At 41.1% G+C, this 11,409-nt stretch overlaps 1 protein-coding gene across 1 annotated transcript in view; it reads left to right on the top strand.

Moving 5' to 3' along the window:
• Positions 1-1,838: 1,838 nt before the first annotated feature.
• LOC111154306 (serine protease 48-like) overlaps positions 1,839-11,409 on the top strand; it is a 12,933-nt gene continuing 3,362 nt past the window's right edge. Inside the window, exons 1-5 of the mRNA XM_022513820.1 lie at positions 1,839-1,881; positions 2,981-3,025; positions 3,197-3,359; positions 4,795-5,060; positions 5,766-5,935. Of these exons, the coding sequence (XP_022369528.1) occupies positions 1,839-1,881; positions 2,981-3,025; positions 3,197-3,359; positions 4,795-5,060; positions 5,766-5,935 (687 nt within the window). The remainder of the gene's footprint in view (positions 1,882-2,980; positions 3,026-3,196; positions 3,360-4,794; positions 5,061-5,765; positions 5,936-11,409) is intronic.

The following is an 11,409-nucleotide window of genomic DNA, read 5'->3' as shown; positions in this document are numbered from 1 at the left end:
ATGAAAATAAGGAAAAACTTGGGCAGGGTACAGTGGATAGAAAGAAAAGGCATGGACTATGGTTGAGCCATACAACTGGCAGAGGACCCAAATGAAGATCCTGAACTCTCGTGATGAGCTTTTGAGTTATCGTGAATCTCGAGCTACCTTCCTACTCTGGTCTCCATCCAGGTCTGTCCTATAATAGTTCCAGATGTCTTTGTTACTCTGATATACTTAATGTTCCACAGATAGGTGTATTTGTTTGCTAGAGCTGCCTTAACAAAGTACCACAAACTGGGTGGCTTAAAAAACAAATTTCTTTTCTCACGGTTCTAAAGGTGAGAAGTCTGAGATCAAGGTGTCAGCAGGGCTGGATCCTCCTAAAAGACATTCTTTGGCTTACACATAGCCATATTTCCCCTTCGTACATGTCTGCGTTCAAATTTCCTCTTTGTATAAGGACGCCAGTTATATTGGTTTAAGGCCTACACCTAATGACCTCATTTTACCTTAATTACTTCTTTAAAGACACTATCTTCAGTGGTCACATTCTAGGTACCCCACATTCTGCAGTTAGGACTTCTGTGCATGAATTCTGGGGGATGCACCTTTCAGCCCATAACAATATCTTTAAAGCAATCTCCTCTTTACTTAAGCTAGTCTGAGTCTTGTTGGTTACAACTGAATAAACCTTACCAAAATTGCTACAATTTTTGGTTTTTGATTATTTAATTATTCATGTGTTTCTTTCAAACTTCCCAAGAGTTTGAGCTATGAGAGAGTAATAACATGCTTTAAAAGTTCAGTGAATTCTATCTCCACAGACCTAGTACCCTACAAACAGGTGGTACCAGAAACATAAAGGGCACAGAGCATTCTGTAGAAGATGCTGTGCCATGGCACCCAAGATCCCCTTTCAGGGCTAAAGTATTCATTCTCTTAGCAACCAGGAGTGTTGGCTGCTCTTAGTTCACGGCTAAGTCCTATCCCAAGAATTATCAACAGAGTCACTTCACCCAAGGTAATGCCCGTTCCTTTCCGGCAGCCTACATCCAATCATACTGAAGTCCAAAGGCCCAGCCTTCTTGTCTCCACTCAGGACATCTCTGAAGAGCCACCCCAGCTCCAGAGCAACTTGTGGGATTGGCTGTGGCCCCTATGCAAGTGAATTACAGTTCAGCTCTCCCTCTGCCCAATCCTGCTTCAATCCTGCTTCTGTCCCCACGCACCCCTCAAGGTGTTGATCCTTAGACTACTCCCCAATAAACTTCTGCATACAAATCTCTTAATCTACTTCCCAGAAAATCTGACTTGCCCTATATTCTATGGCTAACACTCTGACAAAGATGCTACCCTTGATCTTAGCCTAAAGGCCGAGAACTGGTAACACCATGACAAAGAAGAAAACAAAACAAAACAAACAAACAAACAAACAAAAAATTGGGAAAAATTGGCCAGGTAGTAGGTAATTTCCTCGTTTCCGCTTCTTACTTTTGAAGAATCCTGTCCATCTTCCACATTCTTGCTAGAGAAAGGGTCCCGTTCCTTCTGATCCCCTCTGACTTGCCCTGTGCAGACATCTACCACATCCTCCAATCCACAAGCAGGAACCCCGACATCCTGCTCTCCCTGGACAGTAGGGGGCGCCTCGGGCCCCAGCTCCTCCCTCTGGGTCCTGCCATGGCATTTCTGAAGTCTGACCCGTTCACTGCCTGGCTCTACCGTGAAAACCAAAGAGCAGAGGGTGAACCAGAGAATACATCCAAGAGCAGAAGCTGGTCTCGTCCCCCTTCTCTGGCTGCCCCCCAGCTGGCCTCTCCTTGGAAACAAAAAGTGCTGATTCTGAGGACCAAGACATGGGCCCTGCTGCCAGCACCTTCCTACTGTCCCTACTACTGGGTGAGCCTCTGAGGGGTAGGGGGACACGAGCAGGGGGTGGGGGATTGGAGGTAGAAGTTTTCGGCTGAAAAAGTTATCATATAGAATAATAGGACACTTCGCCATGGGACATTACTTATGAAGAGTGTATCCTGGGGAAATCCTGAGGGGATATTATTCGCGAAGCAGTAAACAAAGACCCCTGCCCTTGTGGGGCTTGTAATCACGGCACTTATTAAATACATACATTTTAAAGCAGGTTAGAAAGTCCTAAATGTTATGAAACGAAAGGGGCAGCAGCGGTGCAGGGCAGGAGGTGTGGTGTAATTTTAAATAGAGTAGTCAAGGAAGCTTTACTGTGGAATCATTCCAGCAAAGCCCTGAAGGAGCTGTGTGACTTAGCTACTAGGAGCATCTAGGAGAAGAGCATTTTAAGCAGAGGGAACTGGAAGTATCAATACTCTTGAGCGATTTCAGGCATAAGCTTGTTCACTTATTTTTCTGGCCCACGATGATTTAAAAGCAGGGTAGGCTGAGAGCAGGAGAAAGGTAACAGGTAGCAGAAAAGATACACAAATACTGTAAAATGCCAATTCAGATAAAGAAAACAGCTCATTAACCTCAAAAGCACCTGAAGACATCATTGTGTTTACAACCTAACATACCTGATATTCCTGATGACAATCCTGAATCTTTTTTTTTTTTAAAGATTTTATTTATTTTATTTGACAGACAGAGCTTATAAGTAGGCAGAGAGGCAGGCAGAGAGAGAGAGGAGGAAGCAGGCTCCCCGCCGAGCAGAGAGTCCGATGCGGGGCTCGATCCCAGGACCCTGGGATCACGACCTGAGCCAAAGGCAGAGGCTTTAACCCACTGAGCCACCCAGGTGCCCCGACAATCCTGAATCTTCCAGTAAAAGTTAAATTACGTTCTGTGTATGCCGCTGAAGAAGGCAGATTAAGTATGTAATTTTTGAGATTCTCACTAATGGGCAGACATTTATAAAAATCTGGCCTTTAATATAAATCTGAGAGATTAAAATGTGTGGAAAGCCTCATCATTCAATGAATCTAGACATAAAATGCATTATTGTGTATTAACGATATGGTGTTTGTCTTAGGGTCTTGCCCAAGCTCTTCCCCTGAAAAGAAAGATCTGCAATCAGGTGAGTGGTCTCGACCTGGAGTGCTGGGTTTGGAACTTGGATAGGATGGAGGCTGGAGCCAAGAGAGGACTCCGGTCCTAGGAACAGATGGGAGTTTGAGGTGATGAGAAGATGAGGACCCGAGGAGCAGGACACCGAGGTTCTACATGTCTATCTCTCTTCTCTCTCTAGTGTGTGGACGACCTGTATACTCAGGCCGTATTGTGGGTGGCCAGGATGCTGCTGCAGGGCACTGGCCTTGGCAAGTCAGCGTGCGCTTGGGCGAGAACCATGTCTGCGGAGGGTCTCTCCTCAGTGACAGGTGGATATTGACAGCAGCACACTGCTTAAAAATGTGAGTCCTAGTCTTGGTGACTAGCACACAGACAGGTTCTCAGTAAATACTTGAATGACTTCATGAATGAACCAACAGACAAATGAAAGTGGTAAGACAGGTTGGGGCACCTGGGTGGCTCAGTCAGTTAAGCGTCTGATTCTTGATTTAGGCTCAGGTCATGATTGTGAGACTGAGGCACAAGTCGGGCTCTGTGCTCAGCGTTCTATCTGCTTGAGATTCTCTCTCTCTCTCTCTGCTCCTCCCCTTGCTTGCAATCTCTTTCTCTAAAATAAATAAATAAAATCTTAAAAAACAAACAAAAAAAACAAACAAAGAAAGTGAGGAGGAGGCAGAAGGAAACCCTACATCACCTTGGACAAGGGACAGGACCTAGAGGTAGAAAAAGAAATGACAGAGATAGGCACTATATTAGAAACTTTTCTTACTTTGTGCCAAATTATTTCCTAAACATGAGCCAGGGAACTGTCTTAAGCTTTTCTGGATCACAAACACAATCTGAGCTCTCTCTCTCTCTCAGAGCTACTGCTATAAGAGAAGAAAGGTGCCATGTGGAGAGTAGTTCTAGGGACAGGCTCATGTGAAACTGATGTCTCCAGCCTGTAACAGCTAGTGAAGACTTGAGGCCTGCCATCATAAGGGCGTTTGGAAACAGATCCTCCCAGAGTCAAGCCTTGAGATGAATGCAGCCCAGCTCAACTGTAGCCTCGTGAGAGAGGAGTTGGAGGCACCCACCTAAGTCACACCTAATTCTTGACCCACAGAAACTGTGAGATGAATGTTTATTTTTTTAAGCCTCTAATATATGGTAACTTGTTATGCAACAACAGATAAGTAATATATATAGAAACCAAAACGGCAGGACTTTTCAAGAACAATACCGAAAGCTCAAAGGAAATAGAGCAAGAACTTCAAAATGCTGGGAGAAAATTATTTCCAACCCAGAATTCTACCCATACACAAATTACTGATCAAGTGTGGGATAGAGACAAGACATTTTCAAATATACAAAGCAGCAAAAATATTACCTCTCATGCACATTTTCTCAGGAAGCCTTGGGAGAATGTGCTTCAGTAAAATCAAGGAGAGAAAAGCAACTTGGAATCAAGGGGGAAAACGGGGACACAACACAGAACAGAATCCCCAAGAAAATGGAAGAGAATACTGGACAAAACTCTGGCCATAAAGCATGTAAGAGGAGACCATGGAGACAGGAGACAACAAAAGAAAGAGTGATTAGGAAGAGAGGCAGAGAGGAAAGGAGAAACAGCAACAAATCAACCCTAGTCCAAGCTGAAAGTAGCCTGGTTCATTCTGGGTCTGTTACCACCCATTCTTCCCTAGAGACTTAGTGCTACACATAGGCAGCTTGTTCTCACCCAGCTGTAGCACCTGGGATGCTCCATTTTTATTTTCGCTTTTCTATTCCCCTTAGGCGCTGGATTCCTTTGCTTTATAATGTACGGCTGGGATCCATTCAGCTAGACCAGATAAGTCAAAGTGTGAACCATCGTGTGTTCAAAATTATCACCCATCCCCAAACTCAACGTACAAATGCAGACATCGCCTTGCTGAAACTGGTCTCTAGAGTCACCTTTACTTCTTCCATCCTGCCCATCTGCTTGCCCCGGATCACAAAGCAGTTGAAAATTCCAGCCTCTTGCTGGGTGACGGGATGGGGAAATGTTAAGGACGATGAAGGTGAGAATGGGTAAAAAAAGGGGTTGTTTCATCCATCCTCCTCTTTTTGTACCCACTCCAGAACATTTGCATTCTATGCATACCACTACTATGGCAAATATTTTTTTAATAAACCCCAACCATTGATATTATCTATAAGTCTTCAAATAAAATATCTTTTTTCACATTTACTATGTTTATTTACTTTTAGATCCTGCCTAGAGTCTAGCTACAGCTGCAAGAGCAGATACTAACAATTTGAACACATAATTACTTCTTTGAAACAAAGGCTAACAAACCTGCTCTAAAGCCTGGAAGAGTCTAGTGGTTTTGAAAATCTGTTTTTAAAGTGTTGGGTCAACTCTTTCCCAGGAGGTGTGAACACAGACAAGAAATAATCTGGGAGCAGAAAAACAGGAAAGGAAGACTTCAAATACTCAGAATCTTTACTGAATCAAACTGTATCCCAATTTCTCGTTATTTAGAACACGAGGATTACCCCACATTGGCACATCAGAAAAACCTTAGAACAAACTGAAATAATTTTGAACTACCCACTGTGTTAAGATTAAATTTACCAAAAATATTCTTGCATTAGCAAATATGATTGTAAAGTGACTATATTCTGCTTTTGGATTCCCACAGAGATTTCTGCTAATCATGACTGAATGTCGCCCTTGCAACTTTCCAGATTGCTTTTCCTTTCATTCCTGTATGTCTTTACAGATCATGATTCTCCCTCCATCCTCCAGGAAGCAGAAGTACCCGTCTTTGACCGCCAGGTCTGTGAACAACTCTACAACCCAATCAGTTCAATGCTGCCAGAATCAATACCAGTCATCCAAGACGATGAGATATGTGCTGGTGATATAGCTAAAATGAAGGACAGTTGCAAGGTTAGGGTTTGCTCTTGAATTTTTTTTTTAATATGAGACTTTAATTTTGATCTGGGTTTTCCTGTATGTAAACAACAGTAGATTGGGAATCAGGAGACAAAGGTTCTGACAATAATTCTTGTGTTATGCTGAATTACTGATGAATTTAATTCTCTTCCACTTTTGATCTAGAGAAATGCTAACCATTGGTTACTGGGGTTTTCACAGACTTGTTTATTTATTTATTTTTTTTAATTTTATTTTTTTTAAACATATAATATCTTTTTATCCCCAGGGGTACAGGTCTGTGAATCACCAGGTTTACACACTTCACAGCACTCACCATAGCACATACCCTCCCCAATGTCCATAATCCCACCCCCCAACCCCCTCCCCCCATTAACCCTCAGTTTGTTTTGTGAGATTAAGAGTCACTTATGGTTTGTCTCCCTCCCAATCCCATCTTGTTTCATTTATTCTTCTCCTACAACCTTAACCCCCCATGTTGCATCTCCTCTCCCTCATATCAGGGAGATCATATGATAGTTGTCTTTCTCCGATTGACTTATTTCGCTAAGCATGATACCCTCTAGTTCCATCCACGTCGTCGCAAATGGCAAGATTTCATTTCTTTTGATGGCTGCATAGTATTCCATTGTGTATATATATCACATCTTCTTTATCCATTCGTCTGTTGATGGACATCTAGGTTCTATCCATAGTTTGGCTATTGTAGACATTGCTGCTATAAACATTCGGGTGCACGTGCCCCTTTGGATCACTACGTTTGTATCTTTAGGGTAAATACCCAGCAGTGCAATTGCTGGGTCATAGGGGAGTTCTATTTTCAACATTTTGAGGAACCTCCATACTGTTTTCCAGAGTGGTTGCACCAGCTTGCATTCCCACCAACAGTGTAGGAGGGTTCCCCTTTCTCCGCATCCTCGCCAGCATCTGTCATTTCCTGACTTGTTAATTTTAGCCATTCTGACTGGTGTGAGGTGGTATCTCATTGTGGTTTTGATTTGTATTTCCCTGATGCCGAGTGATATGGAGCACTTTTTCATGTGTCTGTTGGCCATCTGGATGTCTTCTTTGCAGAAATGTCTGTTCATGTCCTCTGCCCATTTCTTGATTGGATTATTTGTTCTTTGGGTGTTGAGTTTGCTAAGTTCTTTATAAATTTTGGACACTAGCCCTTTATCCGATATGTCATTTGCAAATATCTTCTCCCGTTCTGTCAGTTGTCTTTTGGTTTTGTTAACTGTTTCCTTTGCTGTGCAAAAGCTTTTGATCTTGATGAAATCCCAATAGTTCATTTTTGCCCTTGCTTCCCTTGCCTTTGGCGATGTTCCTAGGAAGATGTTGCTGCGGCTGAGGTCGAAGAGGTTGCTGCCTGTGTTCTCCTCAAGGATTTTGATGGATTCCTTTCTCACATTGAGATCCTTCATCCATTTTGAGTCTGTTTTCGTGTGTGGTGTAAGGAAATGATCCAATTTCATTTTTCTGCATGTGGCTGTCCAATTTTCCCAACACCATTTGTTGAAGAGGCTGTCTTTTTTCCATTGGATATTCTTTCCTGCTTTGTCGAAGATTAGTTGACCATAGAGTTGAGGGTCTATTTCTGGGCTCTCTATTCTGTTCCATTGATCTATGTGTCTGTTTTTGTGCCAGTACCATGCTGTCTTGATGATGACAGCTTTGTAATAGAGCTTGAAGTCCGGAATTGTGATGCCACCAACTTTGGCTTTCTTTTTCAATATTGCTTTGGCTATTCGAGGTCTTTTCTGGTTCCATATAAATTTTAGGATTATTTGTTCCATTTCTTTGAAAAAAATGGATGGTACTTTGATAGGAATTGCATTAAATGTGTAGATTGCTTTAGGTAGCATAGACATTTTCACAATATTTATTCTTCCAATCCAGGAGCATGGAACATTTTTCCATTTCTTTGTGTCTTCCTCAATTTCTTTCATGAGTACTTTATAGTTTTCTGTGTATAGATTCTTAGTCTCTTTGGTTAGATTTATTCCTAGGTATCTTATAGTTTTGGGTGCAATTGTAAATGGGATGGACTCCTTAATTTCTCTTTCTTCTGTCTTGTTGTTGGTGTAGAGAAATGCAACTGATTTCTGTGCATTGATTTTATATCCTGACACTTTACTGAATTCCTGTACAAGTTCTAGCAGTTTTGGAGTGGAGTCTTTTGGGTTTTCCACATATAGTATCATATCATCTGCAAAGAGTGATAGTTTGACTTCTTCTTTGCCAATTTGGATGCCTTTAATTTCCTTTTGTTGTCTGACTGCTGAGGCTAGGACTTCTAGTACTATGTTGAATAGCAGTGGTGATAACGGACATCCCTGCCGTGTTCCTGACCTTAGCGGAAAAGCTTTCAGTTTTTCTCCATTGAGAATGATATTTGCGGTGGGTTTTCATAGATGGCTTTGATAATATTGAGGTATGTGCCCTCTATCCCTACACTTTGAAGAGTTTTGATCAGGAAGGGATGCTGTACTTTGTCAAATGCTTTTTCAGCAGCTATGGAGAGTATCATATGGTTCTTGTTCTTTCTTTTATTAATGTGTTGTATCACATTGATTGATTTGCGGATGTTGAACCAACCTTGCAGCCCTGGAATAAATCCCACTTGGTCGTGGTGAATAATCCTTTTAATGTACTGTTGAATCCTATTGGCTAGTATTTTGGCAAGAATTTTTGCATCTGTGTTCATCAAGGATATTGGTCTGTAGTTCTCTTTTTTGATGGGATCCTTGTCTGGTTTGGGGATCAAGGTGATGCTGGCCTCATAAAATGAGTTTGGAAGTTTTCCTTCCATTTCTATTTTTTGGAACAGTTTCAGGAGAATAGGAATTAGTTCTTCTTTAAATGTTTGGTAGAATTCCCCCGGGAAGCCATCTGGCCCTGGGCTTTTGTTTGTTTGGAGATTTTTGATGACTGTTTCAATCTCCTTACTGGTTATGGGTCTGTTCAGGCTTTCTATTTCTTCCTGGTTCAGTTGTGGTAGTTTATATGTCTCTAGGAATGCATCCATTTCTTCCAGATTGTCAAATTTGTTGGCGTAGAGTTGCTCATAGTATGTTCTTATAATTGTCTGTATTTCTTTGGTGTTCGTAGTGATCTCTCCTCTTTCATTCATGATTTTATTTATTTGGGTCCTTTCTCTTTTCTTTTTGATAAGTCTGGCCAGGGGTTTATCAATCTTATTAATTCTTTCAAAGAACAAGCTCCTAGTTTCATTGATTTGTTCTATTGTTTTTTTGGTTTCTATTTCATTGATTTCTGCTCTGATCTTTATGATTTCTCTTCTCCTGCTGGGTTTAGGGTTTCTTTCTTGTTCTTTCTCCAGCTCCTTTAGGTGTAGGGTTAGGTTGTGTACCTGAGACCTTTCTTGTTTCTTGAGAAAGGCTTGTACCGCTATATATTTTCCTCTCAGGACTGCCTTTGTTGTATCCCACAGATTTTGAACCGTTGTGTTTTCATTATCATTTGTTTCCATGAATTTTTTCAACTCTTCTTTAATTTCCTGGTTGACCCATTCATTCTTTAGAAGGATGCTGTTTAGTCTCCATGTATTTGGGTTCTTTCCAAATTTCCTCTTGTGATTGAGTTCTAGCTTCAGAGCATTGTGGTCTGAAAATATGCAGGGAATGATTCCAATCTTTTGATAACGGTTGAGACCTGATTTAGGACCGAGAATATGATCTATTCTGGAGAATGTTCCATGTGCACTAGAGAAGAATGTGTATTCTGTTGCTTTGGGATGAAATGTTCTGAATATATCTGTGATGTCCATCTGGTCCAGTGTGTCATTTAAGGCCTTGATTTCCTTGTTGATCTTTTGCTTGGATGATCTGTCCATTTCAGTGAGGGGAGTGTTAAAGTCCCCTACTATTATTGTATTATTGTCGATGTGTTTCTTTGATTTTGTTATTAATTGGTTTATATAGTTGGCTGCTCCCATGTTAGGGGCGTAGATATTTAAAATTGTTAGATCTTCTTGTTGGACAGTTCCTTTGAGTATGATATAGTGTCCTTCCTCATCTCTTATTATAGTCTTTGGCTTAAAATCTAATTGATCTGATATAAGGATTGCCACTCCTGCTTTTTTCTGATGTCCATTAGCATGGTAAATTCTTTTCCACCCCCTCACTTTAAATCTGGAGGTGTCTTCGGGTTTAAGATGAGTTTCTTGTAGGCAACATATAGATGGGTTTTGTTTTTTTATCCATTCTGATACCCTGTGTCTTTTGATTGGGGCATTTAGCCCATTCACATTCAGGGTAAGTATTGAGAGATATGAATTTAGTGCCATTGTCTTGCCTGTAAGGTGACTGTTATTGTATATTGTCTCTGTTCCTTTCTGATCTACTACTTTTAGGGTCTCTCTTTGCTTAGAGGACCCCTTTCAATATTTCCTGTAGAGCTCGTTTGGTATTTGCAAATTCTTTCAGTTTTTGTTTGTCCTGGAAGCTTTTAATCTCTCCTTCTATTTTCAATGATAGCCTAGCTGGATATAGTATTCTTGGCTGCATGTTTTTCTCGTTTAGTACTCTGAATATATCATGCCAGCTCTTTCTGGCCTGCCAGGTCTCTGTGGATAAGTCTGCTGCCAATCTAATATTTTTACCATTGTATGTTACAGACTTCTTTTCCCGGGCTGCTTTCAGGATCTTCTCTTTGTCACTAAGACTTGTAAATTTTACTATTAGGTGACGGGGTGTGGACCTATTCTTATTGATTTTGAGGGGGGTTCTCTGAATCTCCTGGATTTTGATGCTTGTTCCCTTTGCCATATTGGGGAAATTCTCTCCAATAATTCTCTCCAATATTCCTTCTGCTCCCCTCTCTTGTTTCCTCTTCTTCTGGAATCCCAATTATTCTAATGTTGTTTCGTCTTATGGTGTCACTTATCTCTCGAATTCTCCCCTCATGGTCCAGTAGCTGTTTGTCCCTCTTTTGCTCAGCTTCTTTATTCTCTGTCATTTGGTCTTCTATATCGCTAATTCTTTCTTCTGCCTCATTTATCCTAGCAGTGAGAGCCTCCATTTTTGATTGCACCTCATTAATAGCTTTTTTGATTTCAACTTGGTTAGATTTTAGTTCTTTTATTTCTCCAGAAAGGGCTTTTATATCTCCCGAGAGGGTTTCTCTAATATCTTCCATGCCTTTTTCAAGCCCGGCTAGAACCTTGAGAATCGTCATTCTGAACTCTAGATCTGACATATTACCAATGTCTGTATTGATTAGGTCCCTAGCCTTTGGTACTGCCTCTTGTTCTTTTTTTTGTGGTGAATTTTTCCGCCTTGTCATTTTGTCCAGATAAGAGTAGATGAAGGAGCAAGTAAAATACTAAAAGGGTGGCAACAACCCCAGGAAAATATGCTTTAGCCAAATCAGAAGAGATCCCAAATCATGAGGGGGAGAAAGGGGATAAAAAGAGGTTCAGAAAGAAGAAAAAGAAAAAAAAAAAA

The sequence above is a fragment of the Enhydra lutris genome, unplaced genomic scaffold (genome assembly GCF_002288905.1).
Source record: "Enhydra lutris kenyoni isolate GAN:26980312 unplaced genomic scaffold, ASM228890v2 scaffoldscaffold3, whole genome shotgun sequence".
Lineage (NCBI taxonomy): Eukaryota > Metazoa > Chordata > Mammalia > Carnivora > Mustelidae > Enhydra > Enhydra lutris.
Note: the sequence above shows the minus strand (reverse complement) of the source record. Positions and strands in the feature narration are given on the sequence as shown.